Here is a 25,862-nt window from a genome sequence, read left to right on the forward strand (position 1 = left end):
CTATAGGCCTGTGAGAGGTCTTTCACCTTTCTTCTCCAAGCTTGTTTATTTTCTCCTGTGTATGATGGGGATCTTTAGAGCTAGGATGAATAACAGATAATAAAATCCTTGAAAAACCGCAAGGCAGTATTACAAACTTAACCATTATTTCGTATTGCTAGGAACATTAAAAAAAAAAAAAATCAGGAACCGCTCATTTCCTGGCAATCAGAGCAAACAGAAAATTCAGGAAAAATGGAATTTTAATTTCAAAAGGGTGTGTTCTCTCTTGAGAACTTCATAATATTCTCTGCTACTTCTGTTTCATTTTGAGACTCCTGGGGAGAGGCATGTGTTCTTTGTGGTCAGCCTCTGTCCTACCTACAATACCTGCTTCCTCACCACTCCCCCACCCTCCTGGAGCCAAAGCTCATGCAGAGGAGCCTGCACACACTCAGAGTCTTCTAACAACATCTAAATAAGGCCCTGGATCTACAGGTTCACACCTCTGTTTTCATGGGATTTCAACCAAGGGGCTCCGGTTTCACTTCTGAAAAGATATAGAATGTCATCTCACAAACAAGCTGCTTGAAAGTGGCAGAGAAAAAAAATCTGCTTTGAAACCAGAAGTACTTCGAGACGCTGGTTAAAGGAAGAAAAAAACAGCCACAGAGAAACACTGCCTCCCCCTCACACTCGGCACCTGGTGACAGACCTAAATAAAACCAGTGTGGAAACCCATCACCCAGGACATTTGGATCGGCCTTTGTTAGCCAGAGACACCCATTCAACCAGCCCTCCCAGGAAGAATGCCCTGCAACTTTGTTTCTAAGCAGCTCTTCAAGGACAATGAAGGTCATTGTAAATTTGTAAGCGATGCTGATGATGTTGGATGCAGAGCTGGCGCAGGCATGATTCCTGGGGTATTTGCTAACCTCACTTGGGCTTGTCAGTCTTCATTAAAGCCACAGCCATTGGTCAAGTGGTTTCCCCCAACTCTTCCCTTACCCCTACTTTAGGGGATCTCTCAACTCTGCCAGGAACTTGTGAACAGCACGACTGCAAAGTATGTAGATGGAGTAGAACTGTACTTAGAGTCCTAGGAGAAGGGAGGCTGTAGGACGATTCTATTTTGCAAGTGATTTTGACAATGTGCCAGAGGGAAGTTTTACAAACCCACGAAGCTGTTTCTGATCATCTGGTAGCAGAGATGGCCCTACATAGGCAAGTGAGGGTAACTTTTCCAAAATGGAAACTATGCTCTCAGTAGGACAAATGAATTTGGGAGAAAGTGTATCTAGTTGTAGGATTTAAACAAGCTAACAGAACTCCATCAACTCTTCTAAAAACAAACCTGCTTCCTTCCTTTTTAAATCTCACACAGAAATAGGTACTCCAAGGAAAACAAAAATCCAACAGTGGAAAAACCTCAAAGGACAATTTAAGTAAAGGTGAGATTAGATTCCAAGTGTCACACAGGGATGAAAGCTCACATGTCCTCAACTTATAAAAGGAGGATCACCTGTATGTGAACGCCCATCATTCTATTCACAGACACAGTGTTTCTGTACCCTAAGGCACCTCACCAGAGCCTATTTACCCAGAAAACACCTGAACTCTAGCACGTTAGCAAATGCCTCTATAAGAGAGTATGAAACTTAATTTAGAATACTGGAGTAGATTTCAGCATCCCCCATTCCTCGAGGAGGATCCTCTGACCAGGGCAGGGGTTTAGCAGCTCTGTTAGAGGTGTGTGGAAAGGAGGAGCTATAGTGTCAGGGGTATGCAGAGTTGAGCTCTCTTGAACAGCAGAGGGTTGCAGCTGCTTGCAACTTCTCTCTCCCTTAGCACCACTTGTAATGTCACTGAAGGGCATGGGTAGGTGTGAAGCACACATAGGAGAGGGCTGAGGTGGGGGGGTCCCAGGGCAGGCAAGTGCCCCCAGGGAAGCATGTGGGGTGAGGGGGTAGGTGAGCCCAGTTTCCACTGTGGCCCCTGGTATGGCAGGATTGAGGGCTCCCAATGCTGGCAGCTGGAGGGAGGCACCATGATCCCAGAGAGCCTTCAATTCATACTTTAGCCCTTCTTGTCCCTTCTCTTTTGGAAATCAAACAAACTAAGCAAAATCCCACAGCACACTGGCTCTGACCCTGGCATTGGCCAGGCTAGAAAGAGCACATTGTTAACATGGTAAAGATGTCTGATTCCCACAAGAACAGTGAACTGGCAGGGTCCTGAAACCATGGAGAGACCTGGACCGCCAGCCAGTGCCCAAGCCCTGCCCCGGCTGCCACAGGCAGAGGGACAGCACAGCAAGGGAAGGGCTGCAACAGCCAGCACTGTAGGCCAAGGAAGTACTCGCCTTAGTTAGCTGAGGTTTGTCCTTGTCATTCTCAAAGGACTTTATGGCAAATAAATGATATTCTTGTTCATAGCCAGGTCCCCAACTAGTCTTAAAAAGAAAAAAGTTAAAATTTTAAACTCATTGAATTGAGAGCTGACATGTACCACAGCTTGCTTAATGAGGCAGGGCACTATGGTATCTGTTCTTTTTCTTTTCTTTTCTTCTAAGAACACAGCACACAGGCAATAGGGTGGTGAAGACCTGGAGATGGAGAGACAGGGGGAGGGGCGGAAAAGGGGAGAAAATGGAAGGTTTCTATAATACTATCAACAATAAAAAATATATTAAAAAATAAGAACACTGCATAATTCTGAGCAATGGGATTTACAGAAATAAAAAAAATAAGGCTTTTTTTAAAAAAACAAACCTTGTGGCTAAAGAATTTTGGGATTAGCTCCTCCCTGGGTAGAAATGCAGTGTGACCCATGTGGTGTCATGGTCTGGCATTCTGTGTAAGGAGTGTGGGTACAAGAAGCCCTGAGCAGAGCCAGCAGTCTTGCAGTAGGGCTAACAGGCACTTATCAGGAACAACTATCACCAGTAAAGGTATCAACACTGATAACCACTAACAAGCTTCTTGATTTTTTTTTTTGTTTGGTTTTTGTTTTTAATATGACAGGGATATTAGAAGTATGATAGCAAGAAACTATTTTCTTAAAATATGTTCCAGTTTACTGATTTTTTTTTTTTAAGAGAGAGGGGAAGGGAGATAGAGAAACATCCATCAGTTGCCTCTTGTATGCACCCACAATCTTTTGGTGTGCAGGGACGATGCTCCAACCAACTGAGCCACCGGCCAGGGCCCACTAACAAGCTTCTAAACAACCTTCCCCAAACACCCAAAATGGGCAGGAAGCACGTTTGCACATCAATGATTAAGAGTCAGGCCTGAAGGCAAATTTATCAGCAATGGGATTTACAGAAATGAAAAGTAAGGCTAAAAAAATAAATAAACCTTGTAGCTAAACAATTTTAGGATTAGCTCCTCTCAGTGCTTGCTACGATAATATTTTATTCATCTGGTGACCTTAACTCTCCAGAACAAGAGGAAAATCCTGGAGTTAACAAAAAAGCTTCAAAGTAGCCCAAAGCAATAAACCACAGGCATTCGACTTTCAATTCTACCATTGTGTCAGGTAACAGACAGATGGGTGAACCCATCATCAAGAAAGGGTAAAAAAAATATTATTTCCCTATACTAAATGTATTTTCAGAGAAATGCTTTGGTAAATTTCAAATATCAGGTAATTTCTTTAGCATCTCAGGTTTCTCCAATAATCCAAGGAAAATGATGTGTGGCTCTATTATTTAAAGGTATCAAGTCCCTTCAAGCTTTTAAGTATGTGGCTCTCGGCACAGGTGTATTACAAAATTTCGTTGTTAGGACTCAAACCCAATTTACTAAATAGCCACTCAGTTTTCCCAATATTTACAAAAGCAAAATTAAATAAAAGAGGATCTTTATAATCCTATATAATAAAAGGCTAATATGCAAATTGCCCCCTCTGGAGTTCAACCTACCATGCGTTCAACCAACCAGGAGTTTGACCACTCGCTATGATGTGTGCTGACCACCAGGGGGCAGTGCTGAATGAGGTAAGGCCCTGGCCGGCAGCCGGCAGCAGGGGGAAGGAAGGCACCAATTGGCCCTGATTGCCTGCCAGACCTAGGGACCCTACCCATGCACGAATTTCGTGCACTGGGCCTCTAGTAATAAATAAAGGACAATCTGCTTTCATGTTCTCTGTCAAGTAAGCAGTACCTGGGAGAAGTTCCGGAATTTCATTCCTTAATGTCATTGGATGAGGTACCCAAAGAGTGTTACAAAACCATAACTGTAAATGTTGTAAGGTTTAAAATACTAGAAATGACATATTCTAAATATAGTATCAGAGGTAAATGTTCATCCAGCATTCGTTACAATATAATGGAATGTGGATTGTCCTCTTCCCCTTCACATCAGTCCTGAAATTCATTTTGCAGATGGAAAAACTGAGTCTCAACTTGCTGGAGGCTACAGAGCTGCCAGGCAGCTAGGATGGAGCCAATGGCTTAATTCCTTCTTGCAACTCTGTTACACTGTCAGTTCCGAAGACAGTTATTTGCAGGAGCCCAGCTCCTTCTACAACCCATGCCACTGGACAGCGGCTCCAATGGGAGCCCTTCTTAGCACTAACACTCGCAAGCAGCCAGAAGGCCCAGGCCCTGACATCAGAACCTGTAAAAACCTAGCTAAGAAGGCTGCTGCTCACCCAGGCCAATTTCCTGAGATACTGGATTTCTTGCTCATTACAGTGTTTTAATCGAGAGACTGACATTCTTTTTTAAAGGGATTTCATGCTTCATTTTTCCTGCTCTGTCTCGGGAGGCAAGAAGGCTAAGTGCAAACAACCTCTCCTCGGAGTCCTGCCCGGCTCAGACATTCCTCTCCCCTTGAGCCCACTCTCCCCTCCAGTCCTGTCCCAGCTGAGAACTGACATCCAACAGCTGCACTAATCTCTCTCGGTTGCTGGGAGCAACAGTGCAGGCCCTGTGACAGGGCCCTAGCCAGCAGTGGGCGGCAGCCTGCCCTGCCTACACCCAGGAATCCTCCAGGCTGCACACCGCGTCCCAACACCCTGCTTAGACTGTTCAACCAAACCAGTGTGGCATGAAGCCCAGGCAGATCTAGGGTCGGGTGAGCCCAGAAGCCGGTGGCTATCCCTGCCCGGCACAGCCCAAGTCATAGAGAAGATCCTGGGGCAGGGTGGAGAGGGGGCAGTCCTGACAAAGGTGCCTCCAGCTTCTAGGCCCGCTGGGAAGGAGGAGGGAAGAAGGGAAGTGTCCTCCCCTCTAACCTTGCCACCAAAATCATTTTAAACCTGTTCCAACGGGCCGAGCCTCAGACTCCTGAGACTCAAATACAAAATGCTGACCAATATTTTGTTATCCCTTTCCCTGTTTTTAGAATAGCATGTAACAAGTGTGGGACCAACGCCATTGAATGCGTCTGAAGGCCTTCCTGCAGGCCATGGGTGTGTGTGCGTGTGTGTGTGCAGTAAAGGGAGTGGAACACTCTTTGGAACACTTCAGAATCCCAGGAAAGAAGGTTCTGGCACCTCTCCACTGCCAAGACGAGGAGGGCCCAGCCCATCAACACCTACAGCAGCACTCCCCTCCCCGCCCACATCCTGCCTGTCGGAGCCCCCTTGGGCTCCCGTGGACTATTCCCTGACAGGGATTTGAGGGCACTGCCTTCAAATGTGAAATCACCTCACAGACAACCAAGGCCATACCCACTCAATGGAGGAGGGCCTCCAGCAGAGGGTTGCGGGGAGCACTACCACACCTGATGTGAAATGCCCAGGGAAGCGTCACCCAGCGGGGTCAGCTCCCTCTGCTTGAACAACGGGCACCATGCCCCTCGGGCCCTGAGTCTGTCCCCTTTGCTTTTTTTACTGCTCATTTACTTTCTAAAAGCCCTTGAGGGGTCCTATCTCCAACATCACTGTTTTTATTCTCAAGTCTAGTCAATCGCCTGAAATATAATAAGCACTCAATCATATGCTAAAATGATTGAAAAATCATTTATTACCTGATTTCTTTCAATCAAGAAGCCATGTAAGCCCTAGCTGGTTTGGCTCAGTGGATAGAGTGTCAGCCTGCAGACTAAAAGGTCCCAGGTTTGATTCCAGTCAGGGGCACATGCCCAGGTTGCAGGCTCGATCCTCCCCAGTAGGGGGCGTGCAGGAGGCAGCCAATCAATGATTCTCTCTCCTCATTGATGTTTCTCTCTCTCCTTTCCTCTCTGAAATCAATTAAAAAAAAAAAAAGGAAGAAGCCATGCAAGATCGTACAATAACTTGCCAGATTGTGCCCCAAGCTGCAGCCGCATCACCATGGTGACCACCCAGCTGTCACTGGTCCGGGCCCAGCCCCAGACAGCCAGACATAAGTCATTCAGACACAAGACCAGGGGCCAACAAAGCAAAGCCGCTGCCGTGGCACCATCCCTGCTATCGGTGGGCTTATCCTAGGCCTGCACCTGTGAGGTGGTTGCTGGGAACTTGAAACACGCCTGCTTAAACTGAGATGGGCTGTGATCATACCGCACCCTGTGGACTGCAAAGACTTGGTACATAGACAAGAAACTAAGACCTATCACTGACAATTTTTATATTGTACTTATGTTGACATTATATTTTGGACATACAGTGGGGCCTTGACTTACGAGCGTCCCGACTAACGAGTTTTTTGAGATACCAGCTGTCTCTCAGCCGATTTTTTGCATTGAGTTGACAGAGTAATTTGAGTTAATGAGCTCCTTAACGAGCTCGGTCTCGGAACCAATTAAACTCCTAAGTCAAGGCCCCACTGTATTGGTATAATCAACAAAGCATGATCAATTTCACCTGTTTCTTTTTTATTTTTTTAAAACGTGGCTACTAGAAAATTTAAAATGATATTCATAGCTCTTTTCCTACCTGTGGGCACGGAGCTGCACTTCCCTCTCAGCTAACTTTATTCGTGGAAGTGTACGGCCTGTTACTCTGTTCTATTCTTATAACCAAGTAAGAAATTGAACACCCTGAAACATCCTCACACAGGGATGTCCTTTTTCCATCCACCTGCTCGCTGAACACTCTTGCGCATCACCTCCGATTCCAAATGCCAGGTCTCCGGAAGCCCCACACTTCTTGTCTGGGAGCCCCATAGAGGGCCGGTTTACTGCTAGTCACAGGGCCCAGGCAATAACCAGCCAGAGCTAGAATCACTACAAGCAGCCTCATGTCTTCCTGTCTTTCTATACTGACACTTCGTTAATTTGAAACACAGGGGAGTGGAGGACAATGGCCTCAGCGTTTATATGAGTTTAGATTTCCAACATTTTTTTATTAAGAAACAACAAGCATCTTTCCAGTGGGGGTGGGGGTAAAGGCAGGAGAGAAGAGAAACCAACAGCTGTTTTGAGTTATAAACTTTCTGTCTAAACTGGTAGCATCTATCCCACTGTGGTTCTGCTGCCTTTGGTGTTTGCAAATGGAGTTGGTGCCTATTTTAGCTCTGGGTTAACAAGCAATTTCTCCCACTAGCTACTGTCACAGTTCACTGCCTGGCTGGGCCCTGCTGGCTCCTGCCTGCCCCCATGGTCTCCTTGATAGCAGGCTATTATGTGGAAAGGCAGAGCAGTGAGGAGAAAAGGGAAATTAACTATGTTCTGTAATCAGCTCCTTTTGGTTTCCAGACACAAGCCCCACCCCAACTAGCAACAGCCGCTAGACAGGGCATGGCCTGGTTGTCCCACAAATGGAAGCAAGGCAAGCCCTTCTTATGGCCATTGCTGGGCACTGTGGGTGCAGCATGCCGGGGCTCCGGTGGGAGGGAGGGCTTCCAGGAGGGGTTGAGTCCCTGCCAGGCTACAAAACTTCTCCAGTCAAGCCCTCACCAAACAAAGGGTATTACACCTGAGTAGGGAATGAAAACAGGCAGGACTTGAGGTTCAACATCACAGCCCATCGGTGGCCCTGGCGTCACGGTGAGTGTATTACCCTCTGAATCGTGCAGAACAGAACCACCGTGTCCAGTGCATTTCCCATTCCAGCCTCTCTGAGCAGCAAGCCCAGCCTGCCCTGGAGAAGCTGCTTGTCTAGAAGGCTCCGTCAGGAGAACCCACACCCTGGTGCAGGCCGGCATTTAAGAAGGGGACACCTGGTCTTTATCACGGCTACACACTGTGCGGGCTCCAGCCACCCACAATCTCTACTGAGACTCAAGTTATGTTCCCTGCAGGGCAGAATTACACAGAAGGGGGCAAGTGGGTAGTTCCTAATGATATCGAAACACAGAATAAAGCATGAAGTGAAACAAAACATGTAGGGACTCGGAGACTAGCAGTGTGTTTACTTTGCAGTGACAGGATTTGGGGGTCCCACGGCTATTACTGCCCCTGCCCACGACTTGCCATGTGACTTCAGGTAACTTCACCTCTGTTTGCTCAGGTCCTCAGTCTGGAGAGCTAATTCAATATTCACCACCCACCACAAGCCCACATCCTGGGAATGCTGTGGATGTTAATAAAACCTCGAAGTCAAGTTCCTGAATCTCTCAGAACTACAGGGCTTATAAAAGAGTCAAATGCTGTTTCTTGGTAGACAAAGAACAACTGTTAGAGACAGGTTTCAGCTTCACAGAACTGAAGGCCTGAAAGGGCCCGCAGGGGTCGTCTGGTCAGCTCTCCGTCAAGGTTCAGATGCAGCTGGTCAAGTCCCCTGTGAGCAGACAGGAGTGGGACCCAGGGGTTGACCACTCCACGCGTCATGCAATTTCTCAAAATGGGGGAGTTATGGAGGGACATTTTATAGCACTTCAATTGCTCAGCAGTTTAAACTTGTCATAAATCCCTTTTTCCCCTAATGAAAAAATGTCAAGCTAATGTGATTAACGATAATGATACCTGACACAGCTTTATGTTACCATACTATTAATTAGACTTTCCCTCAACACAAAAGTCCGGCTTGTTCAGACCCCTTCACTCCTCAGTCACAACCAAACACGTATCTCAGGAAGGCAATGTGGTCCATACACAGACGTCCAGATTTCCACAACCCCCACGTCTCCTGAAACCCGAAGCCACAGCCCTGCATGCGGACACCTGCCCTGGGTGACCCTGGCATACACGCAACTTTCCAGCGGCACACGGCACCAGAGGCTCCCCCTGGCACCGAGTTGATTCCAATGCTTACAAATTTAAAAAGTGACAGCTGCATAGGAAAAGGTTCCAAGCCTATCTGCTCACTAAGAACACAGGGCTTTCTACCGGATGAAAATTCTCAGGGAAGGTTGGGAAAGAAAGCTGAGTGCCCCGCCCCCCACAACCCCAAATTCTGCTGGAAGTCGTATTAGCATGTGCACTTTCTGCGAGGGAGGGCGGGGAGACCTAACCTTGAGGCTGACCAGCAGGACTATCACCCATCACTGTTTCTCTGGGACGGGCTTCACTTTAGGTCAAATGTCGCACGAAGTTGAACTTGGTCTCACACCAAAACGCATTCTTCGTGTCCTGTGCTACCGTCAGTCCAGTCCCCCCTACCTGCACCTACAGCACCTGCTCAGCCTCTCCTGCCCGCACCGCACACTCCTGCACAGCTAACGTCATCTGGGCTGCAACACCTTCTGTGACGACAGTGGGTCTGCTGCCTAAAAGCTGTGAGGAGACGCCTGTGCACGGGCCTCCCAGGAGTGAAGGACGTAGGGAACCTCAGTAAGCACGGCACCTTCTCTCTAACACAGTGGTTCTCAACCTTCCTAATGCCGCGACCCTTTAATACAGTTCCTCATGTTGTGGTGACCCCCAACCATAAAATTATTTTCATTGCTACTTCATAACTGTAACTTTGCTACTGTTATGAATCGTAATGTAAATATCTGATATGCAGGATGTATTTTCATTGTTACAAATTGAACATAATTAAAGCATAGTGATTAACCACAAAAACAATATGTAATTATATATGTGTTTTCCGATGGTCTTAGGCAACCCCTGTGAAAGGGTCGTTCGACCCCCAAAGGGGTCTCGACCCACAGGTTGAGAACCGCTGCTCTAACACCTTTCAGCCTGACGTCACACACCATTCTTTTTTAATATTTTTTTTGAATTGATTTTAGAGAGGAATGGAGAGGGAAACACCAATGATGAGAGAGAATCATTGATCAAGTGCCTCCTGCACTTCCCCCACTGGGGATCGAGCCCGCAATCTGGGCATGTGCCCTGACCAGGAATTGAACCATGACCTCCTGGTTCATAGGTCGATGCTCAATCACTGACCCACACCGCTGGGCTCACACACCATTTTTAATGGCCTTACTAGCATCATCATACCCAGGTGAAATCATTTCAGCCCGGTATGTAGTAATAGGGATGGGAAAGAGCTCTGAGGGCAGGCATATTCCACCCTTCCTCCTACCTTAGTGGGTTATCTGAGTGGGTCTCCATGTGGCTCTCCAGTCCATACTTGCAAACAAACTCCTTGAAACACACTGGGCAGTGGAACACTTCATCTGCCTTCTTCTCCAAGTCACCTGACTGCCCATCTTCCACCATCTTAGGGGAGAGGAAAAAGAAATCACGAAGGAGGCTTCCCACATGGGCTGGCATCTGAGGCGTTGCCAACACTTGGTCCAGAGGCCATCGAAAAGGAAAGGGGGCCACCTCCTGGATATTTAGGATGCACCTGACCAGTCCTTCACTCATGCAACAAACAAACACTCACCAAATGTAACATCCACCCACCCACCCATCCACCCTCAGCCACTCATCCATTCAACACGTATTTATAAAGCACCTAGCGCTTGACAGGCACTGGGAGTAAAAATCCCTAACACTGAGGCAGCTGCCATTCTAGCTGGAAAAAAACAAGCAGAGGAGCAATGGAACGGGCTCTCCCTTTCCTTATGGGCTCCAGGGGCTCCACAGAGGAAGCACACACGCCCTCTTCGGTAGACACCTTACACAGCGTGGGAAGCACAGACCAGCGCCCCCGCCACGCCGCCCCCCTCCCCCGCAAAAATAAAGACTAGGTGTGTTTCTACCAAGAGTCCCATGGTTAGGCACATCGGGGCTGGGAGCAGAGAGGACCTTTTTAGCAGGCGCTGGGTCTTCTTTCTCCGACTCGGCATCATGACTCAGTTTCCTTTTGGAGGACAGCCGCCTACGCTTCAGTGGGGATGGCGGGGCTGCAGCAGTAGCACTGTTCGGGTCCTTCTCGTGAATCTTCATATGTCTGGAAAGCACACACACACACACACACACACACACACACACACAATGTGATTTAGCAAAAAAGAAATGCATTGATTTATTTCTTTTAAATGTTTTATATTTAGACATTGGTAAATGTTCTTAAGAGATATGACGTATAACTTATACAGTGACTTCTCTCTTTTTAACCTCCCTGAACCCTCCTTGAACCCTCTTAAGTCTCTTGCAACTGCTATCCAAAAAATGTCACTTAATACCTTGCTGTCTGTTGGGAGACATTCATGAACTTCACTGGCACCAATGAGACGAAAGCAAAGTATCTGATGACCTGTTCTTATTCAGGCAAAATGGACTATTTTAGGACACATAATTCTACAGACTACAGAATTCCAAGAGCCCTGGCCGGTTTGGCTCAGTGAATAGAGTGTCAGCCTGCAAACCAAAGGGTTCTGGGTTCAAGTCTGGTCAAAGGCACGTACCTAGGCTGCAGGCTCCTTCTAAACCCAGACTCTGGTTAGGGCACATCCAGGAGGCAACCAATTGATGTGTTTCTCTCACATTGATGTTTCTCTCTGTCTTTCCCTCTCTCTTCCACTCTCTAAAATTCAATGGAAAAATATCCTCAGGTGAGGATTTAAAAAAAAAAAAAAAAAGAATTCCCAGATACCACTAGTTCACAAACCAAGTAATCACTCTATATTGACCCCCAGGATCCACCCCCCATCTACCAGTACTGCATTTTCTCTCTTCTGCTTTCTGAAGGATGTTGGGGTCAAATTTGGGAAATGGTGACTGAACAAATATCTGGGATGCTTATTAAGACCCAAAAGCCTTTCCATGTTGTTCATGGTATTGCATGGATTAATAGCTCATGGGAATAGCTGGGACAATAAAATGAGTAAGTTACATGTTGCAACCCTGACATCTATGAGACTAGAACTATACATATAAGTATTACATATTCATAATATATATACATATTACAATACAGAGTTTTATGGGTTCCAAAAAGAGAGTTTTATGGATAGCTGATTTATAGTGACCTAACTTTATCAAGTTCTAAAACAAACATCCTAAGAACAAGGTATCAAGACCAACAGGGAAAGAATGACATTATATAAAGAGAGCCACTTTCAATGTCCTTGCACTGTGACATAAAAGGCTTAGTCTTTCTGATAACAATCACCACCACCACCATTGTCTCTGACAGGTTCAACTGTGCCCGACGTCAGAATGCAGCCACAGCTTTTTATAAGTAACTCCTTTATAGGATTATTGTACCGGAGACGTTGGTAGGAATGGGAAGAACAGTAGTTTTCATAAACGATCCTACCACACTTGTGAAAAGAAGTTCAGTTCACTTTTGGGGGTGCCTTCTTCAGGGAAGACAGGCTGAGGATGCAAAGGTGAAGAAGTTCTCGAACCACGAGCACCACAACACAGGCCTCGGGCCACCGACTCAGTGACACAGCTAAGACAATGCCTTTCCCTCACATCACCCGCCCTGCGACACCTGCGAGTCCTTGCTGAGCATGTGGGGGGTAAGATGCGGACTTCCCTTGTTCTGGTTCTACAGACACGTTCTAGAAGATGGAGGGGCCCCCACATTAGCCCCTGCCCAGAGAGCACCAGCCCAACCAGCTGCCAGCAGCTTAGACATGGCCTGACCTTCAAGGAAATGGGCCTCAAGGAAGGCGGTTCAGGCCAAACCTGTGACCTTAGGGGAATCGGTGTGGTGGAGCAGAGAGACTCAGCGGCATAGAATGGAAAAAATCCCAACCATAATGCCCACTTAGAGTATCAGGAAAGGGTGCTTTGGTATTAGTCCTTGGTCACCTAAGCCTTGGGAAAGTTCATGAAAACAAACAGCCTTCCTCTAAGTACCCGTTCTGTTCTACAGGGATTTAAGGAGACCACCACTTAGCATCAGTATTTGGATGGAAAAAGGAAAGGCCAACAAGCTTCTTTCCATGTTTATTGGATGGTACATTCCAACTTTAGAAATGTAAAAAGAATTTTTTCATAGCATCTAAGCCCTGAGGAAGTATAACACTAAGGGATGCGAATTAGTACCAAACCCACCACCCTTTCAATAAGTAACTCAAAATTAACTTAAAAAATGAATACCCTTTCAACAGTCGACAGGTTACCTCTCCAGATGAACATGAGGCCATAACCCATGAGAAAATGAAATCAGACTGACAACTGTCAGCAGTTCACTGGGTGCCCTCTCTATCAGGTGATACTAGCATGTCTAGTTCTTAGGATTTACGACAACTGTTTCCACAGAGACAGGAAGAGGAGGGATGAGAGTGAGTACTCAGTGAGGATCTGGTGGGAATGTTACATAGAATATTACTGTCATTTTGCAGATGTGGCTGTTGAGGTGTGGAGAGGCTGACACACCCAGGACCTCAGCTAGGACAGAACGGTTCTTGGTGTGCTGACACCAGAGTCCATGCTTTTCCTCCAAATCACCTCCAAAGGCCAGGCCTTTGGATCTGGGTTCTGGATCATGGGCTGCATTCTTAGGGATCAAACCTGAACCTGCATACTTCCATTTTGAGGGACTGTTGCCCAAGGCCTAGCAGCTGATAGCAAAGGCTAACAAAATTACAACAGGGAGTGAACGCTCCGAGGTCAGGCAAGAACATTCCCCACCTCCAGTACTGCCTCTGTCTTATTCTGAAAAACTAGGACTGTCCTTGAACTGCATCCCTGTCAAAGACAGGGAGAGGAGACCAGATCACAACAGTCTTGAGGGGCTGGTAGGAAATATAAGGCCACTGAACACATCAACCCACTCCAATTTTCCCATAGTGCTCAGCTGGAGCCCTGGGTTCAGAGTTCAATTAATACTCCATTATAGGGTTAAATCTCTGGGTGATGCCCAAGACATAGGGTGTCCCCAATCCATCCTTTCAGCTACATGGTAATCAGCAGCTGCAGGTTCATTTAAGAACTTAACTCAGGCAATAGCTGAGCTGCCAGGGTTGGGAGTTCCAACCATTTCTGGAGTTGGTTGAGATCTGTGGTTAATGATATCCTTCTCTGGCCTCGGATAGCAGGAGTGGCTGCACTGGCTGTCCATTTCTTCCCGAACCCTCACCGCAAGTCGGGCGAGTCGTCATGATGAGCCAGTCATGGCTTCTTTGCCGCAGAACATGGCCAAAACAGAGAGGAGGGCTGGTGCAGACGAGATAATTCTCTTTCTCTTCTTTAAAAGGTTTGGGTCTATTTTTCCCTTATGTTTTATATAGAGGGCTAATTCATCTAATTTCCATGTACCCTAAGAACCAATAAATTGCAATGAACCTCAGAACTGGAAGGGAGCTGAGATGCTGTCCAGCTTCCCACTCAGCACAGAAAGTTCTCACTACCATTGTTCAAATATAAACACAGTAGACACACCATCACTTAGTTCTGTAACTACTTCCAGCACAAGGACCTCTCCATTTTCAAGTGCTAATTGCTAAAATCATCTTCCCCATGTGAAGCCAAAAATTCTGTCCTTCTTTGTCTATCTGTCCTCAGGGGCAACACAGAATCAGTCTACATTCAGAATGATGACTGCCTTTCTCCAAAGCTTCCTTAAAATTAAACAACTCCAGCTCCTTCAGCCAGTTCTCTCATCTGTCGAATGATGCCAATCACTACTAACCTTGGAATACTCTCCAGTGTGTGAACATCCTTCAGAAAATGTTGGGTCAGAAGTGAGTACCAACGTGGATGTGGTCCGAGAGTGAAAGCCCCAGGGCTGGGACCACCACCTCCAGAGGCTGTGTAAACAGAGCTGGGGTTTCCTTGTGTGTGTTTAACAGCAACGCCACAACTTTAGTTCCTAAGAGCCGTCTCCTCCATTCTGCACCTAAACAGTTAACACCTTTTCACACTTTCCACACTGACCAGGATGAGAAATATGCAATGTTCAGGTGGTGAAGTATACTTCACCTTCTCTGCACTAGCCCCTGGTGGCACATAGTAGGTGGTCAATAAATATTTGCCAAAATGGCTGAATAAAGGAATGAATAAGTATTTGTTGAAATCATTGAATGGAGGGCAGGATGAAGTAAATATGCAGAAAATCTGTTACACCTGCAATATCACTACAATGTATGTCCTCAGTTTCCGAGACACCTTCTAAGTTTCCTTTAATAGGATTTAATGTTCACAAACTCGATAGGAGACTATACAGTAAACAATGCTATACTGAAGAGCCTTTAATAAAAAACACCCCATTGTGAACACTGAGGACACATGCTAATGTTTTCTCTACTAGAATTAACCTGTATTCATGCATTAAAGACTATACCTACATTCACAGCAGAGAGAAGTTAATGCAAACTCAAGGTAAGCATCTGCTTTTTGCATAAAATTCTAGAATTTTCTTTTGGAGGTATACCACTTCAGTAGTAGAAATCCTGCCACACCTGGTCTGAGGAATGAATTTTATCAGAGCTCCTTTAAGAGTCAAGTGACGTTTTTGCTTTCTGCTGTTCATAACACCCAGAGTGGCTTTTACAGTAACAACCAAACAAATGCTGCAGATGTTTCCTAAACCAGGAAAACAGTTTAAATTGGAGTCTTTTTAGCACTGATAAGAGCCTACTTTGAATTTTGAGACGGATGCTGATTTTCAACTCCCAAGTTTTCCTCCCATAACCATTTATTTTCTAAAATGTGAAAAGATCCATTGTATCTAGGGTGTGCTGTCCAGAAGAGTAAGGAATATATCAGAGCTAAACCAGATACACCTAGTACAAGAGCCGAACGCCAACCCAGTAACTCAAAGGAGACAGACCCTCCCTTCCTCCCTGAACTTCCTCATTTCCAGTTCCAAATACGGGAACTTTCTGCTGACCTTTCTTAGGTATGTAAATCTGTAGATTTGGAAACACAGGTAAACTCTTAACCTTTCAAGCACTGGCTTGCTCTGAGAAGCCAGCAGGGATTGGGATAGATGAAAAAAAGCAAATTCAAGTGGGAAGACAGTGTAGGAGGCAGAGCGACCACGTGATGGCACTGAAGTCTTAGGCAGTCTGGGAGCTGCAAGACCTGCACAGGCTGAGTCCTGGCTCTACCACCTGGAAACCATGGAGACTCCCCAAGTTACTTAGGTGACCTCAGCTTCAGTTTTCACATCTGTGAAATGTACCAGGAGAATACTACCAGCCTCCTAGAGCACACTAATTTTCAAGCTGTGGTCCTCTAACCAGCAACATGAGCGTCACCCGGGAGCCTGTTACAAATGCACGTTCTCAGGCCTGGCCCCAGCACCCCGGGTGTCCACACACCCTCCAGGTCATGTGTGAGTCACTAGATGACAGGGAAATTCTAACCCTTCATACGGTTCGAGGATCTGGTTAACTTTTTGACTCAGATATTGACATTTTTTGGATATAAGCATTAAACCTCTCCCTGGCTCACCAGTAGACCTTGTGCAAGTTTACTGTACACAAGCTGTACCCAGTACCGCTCGGGGCCGCCAAACTCAAGTCAACAGGTTTAAAACGGGTTTTTGCAGCCTGATCACAGACACATCTCCATTCCTACCTCGTGTGCTCGCTCTGCTTTTCCAGCAAAGTCTTGTGACAACCAGAGAGAATGAATGAGATTCAGAAGCACCACAGCTCTACAACCTATATGTGGGCCAAAAAAAAGAAAGCCTGCAGAAAGATTAGTGTATGTTTCTGTAACAAGTTTAGAGGGAGAGTTTAGGGTGGGGAGCTGTGAGAGACACTTGTAATGTCCACAGAGTCCTGTGCCACCAAATGAGGGGATGGGGAGTGAAGATGGAGGTGAATGGGGTGGGGGGTGGAGGGGTAGAGGATGGCATCAATCAAGCCATTCCCAGTGTGGCCCCACCTGTGAGCTCAAAGGCACCTTCTAGTAATTCGGGTGTTGTTCAGGCTCAGTCATGCTTATCCAGAAAGCAGGTCACACCAGCTGTGCCTGGGTGCGGAGGAAGGTTGGACAATGGTGTAAGCAGCCTTGCTGACCCAGGAGACAGCACTCTCAGAAAGATCTAGAAGTCAGCCTAGCGTGAAGTGCAAACCGCAGGGAGGCGTTCCTGCTGTCTGTAGGCTGGTTGTGGAAATGCCTCCACCAGATTGCTCCCAAGGCTCTCAGGATGCGCTTCCTGAAATGCCGGGACGCTGCACCCACCCCAACATGAGCCAGTGGGATTCCACATGCTCTGACACGGGCAATGTGACCAGCACAGGCAAGGGCGAAGGCAAGGATTGCATCTTAGTGCTAATACTTAAGTTTAATCCTGCTGCCTTTGTCTCTGCTCAGGGGCAAAAGATGAGGGAGGGAGGTGTCTAAAAGACCACGTCCCACTTGTTGCCTTGTTGGCTGCAGCCCGACATTCTGGTGGTGCCATGAATCGAAACTCCATACAAAGTTAAGGAATCTTAACTCAAAGTAGGGGTTCAGTCTCACCATCTCCACGGCTCCTCAGCCAGAGCTCTCCACCCCGATTCGAGACTGCATTTCTGGCTGGACCCCCAGGCCTGCTCTCCTGTCCCATCAGCTCCTGTCTCCTTCATCACGAGGGAGATGGTAATTCCTACTCCATCTTGGTCTCACCTAAGATCTTTGTACAAACACTTCCCTGTTGATCGACAGAGCTGAAAGGATGATGCCTGAAGAGTATTTTCCCTCAATGTTCCCAATCTCCCAAGCCATCCTTCAGGTAGGAGAAAGGCAACCTTTTGGCTACTGCCTTCCTTTCCCCCACTGCCATGCTGATATTGGAAGCTGCTGACCACACATCAGAATCGAGGTACAAGGTCTTCCAGTTACTGACTGTCTGCTCAGGAAATAGAGGGCCCTTCACTGCTCACTCTGAAGCTCCGTCCCCCTCTCCTGACTTTCAAACTCAGCGTAGGAAAGCCTGGCAGGTGACCCATACCAATAAATATCAACCTTAAGAAAATCGCAATTCTAGACTCTGTTCCTAACTATCATGCTTCAGAATCAGTACACCCTAAAACCTCATGTACTATTTTTCCTAGTTCTGTTAAAATTTTCATTTGTTATAACATGCTTCTGTCACTATCTGGCTCCCTGGATATCTTTTAATAATGCCCACAAAAATACACAGTATATATTGCCATATAAAATCACAAATTCTTAAAAAACAAATAAAAGACCTCAGAGGTAGGATGAGTTGACCTCTATCACACCCAAAGAGAACTCTCCCATCCGTGCAGAGATGATGGCCTTGCCTGAACTTCCCTGTGCTAATCCGGAGAAATAAGTAGAAAGTTGCCACTTTTCTTTAGGCAGCTTCCCAGGCTACGCTCCTTCCCCAGGCTATGCTCCCTGAATTTCTTCCACCTTCCCATACAGCTGGGGTCCCAATTCCACACTCAGAGTAGGCCCTGCAGCAGGACTCGGGGACCTATGGTCGCAGTGAGAACACCATCATCCCTAAGGGAAGCCACCACCATCCCCTCAGCTGGAGAGTGCTTCTGTGGCAAACAGCTAAGGAACAGCAGTTAGGCCAACCCCCAAACCTCAGTTTCATGGCAGAATGGAAATGCTGAAGTCACCAAGACCTTTTCTCACTCTAGCCCTGAGGGAATCCGCTTTAACTTTAAGATGGCAGAAGCTAGTTCTTCACATCCTCTTTCTTCTTGCAGAGGAGGAAGAGATGATTATCGCCACAGTAAGGTGGTGCCAAGTCACTGTTTGCTGCTGCTGGGCTGCTTCCAGAAGAGGAACAAGTAGTGCTTAGGATGGCCCTCCTGGATGGCCTGCCGCCACCGGGGGAATGGAGGGTGAGTGCTGGGAGCAGGGAGGAGTGTGGGGGAGTCACCACCACTACGGGGACACCATGTCATATTATTAGGGGCAGAGAGAAAGAGCAGAGAAGGAACGGGGTACCACCATCAATTCATCTCTGAGAGAGAAATCACGAAAATGAATCCAAAGAGAAACGTCACCTGTGAGCACCAATCAGCGACAGAGCCCCTGCGCGATGGTAGCAGTGCAGTCACCTTTTCTCTAATATGGGATTAAGGAGGCACACACTGGGTCTCTGTTGGCCACAGGTGACGCATCGCCAGGTGATGTGCTGCAGGGAGAGGAGCACGCTGTTCCAGCACTGGGAGCCAGGGAGAGAAGGAGCCAGAAAGAAGGGGCCAAGGTTTGCTTCCGATCTTAGCTGAACCCCGTAACATTGTAGACCTCAATGTTCCCACCTGTAGAACTAGAACAATCCCTTTGAAGAATTAAGTGCTGACACCACATACCAATGAACCCCATTTAGGAAATACAAAATCTCTCTCCACTGAAAGCCAACAAGCTCTCCATCAACCCAGTGTCTTCGAGGATGCCAAAGGGGAGAGACCCACGGGTACAATGCACACGCCCAAGAGGAGGTTGAGTAGGACTCAATGTGCTACGCGTGTATCCTAACATTTCTGTGCTGCTGGTTTACTTTTTAGTAGAGGGTGGGGGCAGATTTTGCTGCTAATCACCTTCCTTAACAAATCAGAAAAACGTTGACAGTGAGTGGGCACGTTTAGATGTTTGCTAGCACCAGCTTGTTCCGCCCAAACAGGTTGGACAGGTTGAATATTTAAACAAAGGCGGAAAAATGCAAGGCATAAAGCAGGACGTGCTGTGGTGGGACTGCGGCCAGCACCTGCAGGTTTAAGTCTGTGATCTGACGCAGGTGACCAGGCTCGCCCTCCTCTTCCTCCTCCTCTTCACTTTAATACTATGGTATTATAACACTAGACTGGACACACTCAGGATCTGCTCAGAGTTGTCAGGACAGCAGAGAGGGCATGGTGGGAGAGGAGAACAGGGCACTCCAGAGCAGCGGCCAGCTCTCCACTCCTCCTCCTATCCCCAGCAAACACATACCTTCCCTTCTGTGACCTAATTTCCAGCTCTCACAAATGCCAGGCTGTTCAAGTGTGGGCAAGCAAAGGTGCTCCAGACTGCGATGCCATTCATCAGTCTTACTTGGTGCAACTGAACTTTTGAAATATTTCAACAAGATATGTCAAAACCACCATACTGCCTGCATGCAAGAGAACATTTTTTCTGCGTCTGCTTAATCTCCAAAACAAATGAATAGACCATCACCGCCTCTGCCAAACAGAAGAGAACCTGTTATAAATATCAGCATCCATCCAGCCAAGTGATAGTCAACTATTTAATTATGAAGCAGATCGTAAATTCGAGAATCAGTTTCAGTATGAAAAAGGCTTCCCCGGTGTCCCAAGCTTGGGAAGTTTTATGAGAGAGCTCTTTGGCATAACTGCCCTCCAGAAAAAAATGCAGAATCAAAAGTGAGCACATTTTTGAAATATCCTTTTTAAAAAATACCCCAATTATTTTGACTGTTAAGGAATATTGAAAAAGAAAAAAAAAAAACCAAAGTAGAAGGGAAATGTTTTAGAGAATGTCAGCAAATACGATAAGTCTGCACAAGAGACTGTCAACTGAAATGCATCAACTGTCAGCTTTGCTATTTTCTTATGCTTTTTATCTTACTTGAGTAATACAATTCTGTGGCAAATCTCTATGACCGGTCCTTATTTTTAAGTTGAGGTATAATGGACATACATTATATTAGTTTCAGGTGTGCAAGGTCACAATTCCCTATTTCTACCAACCTGTTCTTTTTCTCAGGGAATAATGATAGCTTCCTACGCTGTGAACATTACTAAGATGTAAAGAATTCTGAAAGGGACCACAAATGCTCATCTGTTGGTATACATGCTAATTCACATGAGAAATGTAAAAACACCTCAGAACAAGAAATCCCTCCAAAAGGCATTCGAATAGTACAGATTTGCACACTTTGGTAAAAGAAATTTAGGCATAAGGCACACAGCTACTTCCCAAAACACCGTCTCAGACTGTTGGGTTCTTAGAACACAGCCTCTGGACCCTCCAGGTTGAAGGGTACACAGAGTCTAATTCCTGGGTTTTCTAAGTACACTGGCTACCAGCATGTGGAAGGCACTGATGGGTTAAGTTTTCTTAGGGAGACGGGAAAGGAAGGAAACTATAATTTGTTGAACATCTTATGTGAACCAGAGGCTTGGGTGTATATCATAGCATTTAATTCTCACAACAACAAACTCTGTGAGCAAAATGTTCATCTTTAGATGAAGAAAGGGAGGCTCCCTTCACCATCCGTGGAGCATCGTTATAGGCCCCCCCCGAGAGGAAGGAAGTGCTCTGAGGACACACAGAGAGGCCACCTTTATTTAAACCACTATTGAAGTTGAAATCAGAGCAAACGGGTTTCAATTCCAGTCGAGATGTAAAGAAAGACTAACAACATTTAAAAATAATCAAACAACAGCCTAGAATTATTTTTTATAGTTAAAAACAGTTTCAATGCTTATTAAAGAAATGTTTTTTAAACTACACCCAAATTGTGTCTATTTCAGTACACAGAGTACTAAATGTACAGAAACTGCCTGGGTGCCCAGGACACTACCAAGTACTCACTGAGCACCCACCATGTGAGGGTCGTATGTCAAGGCCAGTTCACAGGGTTGTGCTGTGTCTGTAGCATTATCACCTCATGTGCACAGCCCTCAACCATCTTCACAGAGAGCTGCATGTGTGGTCACAGAGCACTGGTCACTGTCAGTGGACGGAATGTGCCAAGGCCTCTGGGCAGTCTCAAGAGATATTTTCATCCAGTATTGTAGGTAACTGAAATGTTATTATATAACCATCTTACCTTTTTAAACAGGTATTTCAAAGGAAACAAATGTTCATATTGTCCTGGGTTGGGTGACACACAGATTTTTATCCTAAAAATAATTTCTTCCCATGTGAACTAGCACGACACCTTCCTTCCCCCACAGGAGTTTGTCAGGGGAGCAGGCACCTGGTGACTAAGACCTGTTTCAAGATGGACTAGCTGACTCTGAGTGGTCACCTCCACTCCGGAGCAGGAGGCAGGCACTAAAGCTAGCTACAGCGTGCCTTTAGAAATTCGGTATTACCACGACACAAGTTCACGGGGCCTTCCTCTTGCTGGGCTCTGAGGGTAAGGAAGCGACTATCCCCTTCCAAGACACTGTCCTGCCTCTGCTCCTCTGTCCTTTAATGCTGGCCACCTGTTCAAATACCCAAGTTGGGCTGTGCGTGCCAAGGCTGGCTCTGCCCATGCATTGGAGAGTGGCGATAAATCCAGAGCCTTCGTGGTCTCATTTGTCACGAGCAGGTCGCATTTCTGTGCAGCGAAATGTTTTCTTCCAGCACCACAGGGACACATAAGCCTCTGCTCCTGAAGACTGACTACCCCACAGCATCCTTGGGTCTGTCTCCTGCACTCAGCAACACAGAAAGCCACGGCCGCTGCAGAGGAGAGCCCGTGGCAAACAACTAGAGCAAGTTCCAGTGATTTCCCTCCCTCATCCTCACCCTCGTAGTGCCACAGCAGAAATGAGAACACATCCCTGCTCTTCACAGAGAATAAATGGAGGAGTTAGTTAGGAAAGTTTGCTCCTGCCAGGGACTTCAGCGTGTTCTTACCGTAACATACACTCCATAGCTTAGGTCTACAGTTTGTAAAACAAGGAGCAAAGTGGGAGTTAATTTCATATTTTCCCAAGGCAATCACAGTTTGCAAAAATAAATAAATAAAAAACACCCATTTCAGAGATAGGATTTCTTCTGAATAAGGGCTGTTTCAATCCTCTCTTTTCAAGTATCATTACTTCTTCAAAGCTCTGCAGCCCAGTACTTTCCGGAAACTTTTGCAAAGCATAAAGCTCCATGCCCTTTTTCCTACATCCAGCTCTCCCAAGGGCGGGCCCTGGCTCAGTTTCCCAAGTTTGTTTTGGAAGACAAGCACCACTCAATCCAAATTTTCAACGTGGGAGCAACTGATAAAGCGTTCTGGGAAGTTAAAAGCTGGAGCTGCGGTGATGTTTCCGTGATACATATTTTGTACTTGATGGCAACCAGTTATTCTGATCAGGAACTAAGCTGTGGTTAGAAAGGTTTGGGATAAAGAATTTTCAAACCTCAAAAACACAAAAATCCGCAGACAGGGAAGTGGCAACGTGAAATACTATACCAGATATGCTAATAAATTGAGATGGTCTCTTCATCAACCGTTTTCAAAATGAGCTCGAATTTGCATCAACTCTAGTCTCCCTAGTTACTAAACATACGTTTACTTTTAAAATGTCATTTAAATTTATTTACTAGAATTAAATTATAAGTTATGGGCTTTATCAGAGCTTACAATGCAACTGTCAACATGATTAACATAACTTAATATGCTACCTGATTCTATGAAGTTTATTTTCTTTTACTAACAATTCTGTTGGGATGATTATGTGCTGATGGTCCTCTCATAAAACTAAGATAAAGGAAACTCTACAAAAAGACTGACTCGTGCCCAGGCCGGGTAGTTTAGTCAGAGCACCATCCTGATATGCCAAGGTTGTGGTTTTGATGCCCAGTCAGGGCACATACAAGAATCAACCAATGGCCCTAGCTGGTTTGGCTCGGTGGATAGAGCATCAGCCTGCGAACTCAAGGGTCCCAGGTTCGATTCCGGTCAAGGGCATGTACCTTGATTGTGGGCACATCCCCAATAGGGGGTGTGCAGGAGGCAGCTGGTCGATGTTTCTCTCTCATCGATGTTTCTAACTCTCTATCTCTCTCCCTTCCTCTATGTAAAAAATCAATAAAATATATTTAAAAAAAAAAAAAAAAAAAAAAAAGAATCAACCAATGAATGCATAAATAAGTGGAACAACAAATCAATGTTTCTTTTCTTTTCTTTTCTTTTCTTTTCTTTTCTTTTCTTCTTTTCTTTTCTTTTTTCTTTCTTTCTTTCTTTTTCTTTCTTTCTTTTTCTTTCTTTCTCTCTCTCTCTCTCTCTCTCTCTCTCTCTCTCTATCTCCCTCCCTCCCTCCCCCTCCCTCCCCCTTCCTCCCTCTCTTTTCTTCCTTCCTTCCTCTCTAAAATCAATCAATTTAAGAAAAAAAAAAAGACTCACCGTATAAATAAAGATAACTAACATATCCTCATGACTAGTGCTTAAAGGAAATAAAGTGAGTTGTTCTATCAAGGGGGTGATTACGAGTACATCAATATCAGTTAAAAATAACCCAAAACTGAAAAGGATGGAGGTCCTGGGGTCCTCACTGTACATGCTGTAAGATGCAGAGCGAGCTTCCTGAGTGTTGCCAGCAACACAGGTCTGGGTGGAGCCCAGACCTGTCTCCCACAGCAGCTGCTCACAGTAAATACCAGCAGGCAAGGCCGACCTGGAGGAATGCGCACGAGGAGATACGTGTCACATGTGCATGTGCAGATGACCTTCAGAACGGGGGAGGGGTGAGCAGGAGGCTGAGGCAGGTGAACTACATGCTCCTAAACCAGCCTTATGGAACTAAGCCTCAGAGAAATACATCTTCAAATCCACACACAGGGAATCCTGTCAAAGCAGGGGCCCTGCACAATCCTCGGCACTCAGAGCAAGGGAAGCGCAGCTGGAGGGTCCCTAGCCCCGCAGCGCAGCATGGGCTCTGGCGCCCCGCAGGCAGCTCTGGCTCTACTCAGTCCTGCTGGTCCTCAGACCTTGGGCAGCAGAAGCAACAGAAGGAAAATGAGAACAAGAACTCTGGTCTTCAACACAAAACTCACAGTCCACTGACTTCCTTCCATGCTTTCAAAATCAAGCCAGGATGCAAGCTAATCAGTTTGGGTTTTCATGACTCTGTTTCATTCCTGCACATACATCCCGGGACAGCTCTGGCCCCTGATTAATGTAACACAGGTATGTGCTAGGAGAGATCTCAGCTCACCATTCGAGTTTCGGATTCTGGAACAGATCCACCGGGACAAATAAATCTAACTCTACTCTCTGTGGCACATTTTTGTAACTGTTTTCACATTTTCATAATTTTTTTCTGAAAGTACAGTTTCACCAACAAATGAAGATGGTAATGATTATGACTGATTACCAAAAAACAAATATTCTTTTAACCCATTATTTGCAATTTTCTGCAGAGAACATAAATGTCGTGTGATAAACTCAAATATGCTAAGTAAGTGTTGTTTTTGAAATTACAGATTTCATATAGTAAGAAGTAAAACAAAGACAAAACCACCTCTGTTTATTCTCTGGCATTCCACGAATGCTTACTTGGTGTATTTCCCTCAGTGGCACAAACAACATCAGCGGCCATTTAGTTATAACTATTATTTAACAAACGTTATCCTAAGTGCTCTGCATGGATTAGTTCATGAATCCCCACAATGTCCCCATGTGAGGACAGATATCACTGCCTTCTACAAATGAAGTTAACTGAGACACAGAGAGGGTCCAATAACTTGTCCAGGGTCACACAGCTAAGAGTGGCACACCGCCCACAGATTATCACAAGGGTGCCTTGCACACTAACAATACAAACTCAGAAACACCGCCCCCCCCATCAGAGACATTTCCATAGTATACTGTAGGCCTTCAGAATGCTTTCACAAACATTACGACATTTTTTAGCGCAAGTTCTAAATGAGGTTTTACTATGGCATTTTGTTAAAGTACGGAAAAATTAAGCAATTGCTACAAAGTTCTGCAGAATTAGGACTAGCACTTGGTCCCCAACAATTAGTCCTCTCCTCCAAACCAAGATGATGCACAATAAGTAAAATCAGCACAAAACCCCAAATTACACAAACAAACATCCCTAGGGCTTTCTTTAAAAAAATATTTATAAACAGTAATTTACC

General features: G+C 45.9%; 1 protein-coding gene across 4 annotated transcripts in view; it reads right to left on the bottom strand.

Annotated features, from left to right (window-relative positions):
- Positions 1–25,862, bottom strand: part of RREB1 (ras responsive element binding protein 1) — a 147,639-nt gene that overhangs the window by 37,504 nt on the left and 84,273 nt on the right. For all 4 annotated transcript variants that reach the window (XR_011470281.1, XM_070405780.1, XM_070405781.1 and 1 more), the window contains 2 exons: positions 10,998–11,142; positions 10,327–10,463 (listed from right to left, as the gene is read on the bottom strand). Coding sequence is in view for 3 of the 4 variants with exons in the window: in XM_070405780.1 (XP_070261881.1) it covers positions 10,327–10,463; positions 10,998–11,142 (282 nt within the window). In the remaining variant the exon portion in view is untranslated. The remainder of the gene's footprint in view (positions 1–10,326; positions 10,464–10,997; positions 11,143–25,862) is intronic.

The sequence above is a fragment of the Myotis yumanensis genome, unplaced genomic scaffold (genome assembly GCF_028538775.1).
Source record: "Myotis yumanensis isolate MYYU_CA2020_CCGP unplaced genomic scaffold, mMyoYum1.0.hap1 SCAF_2, whole genome shotgun sequence".
NCBI classification, from domain to species: Eukaryota; Metazoa; Chordata; class Mammalia; order Chiroptera; family Vespertilionidae; genus Myotis; species Myotis yumanensis.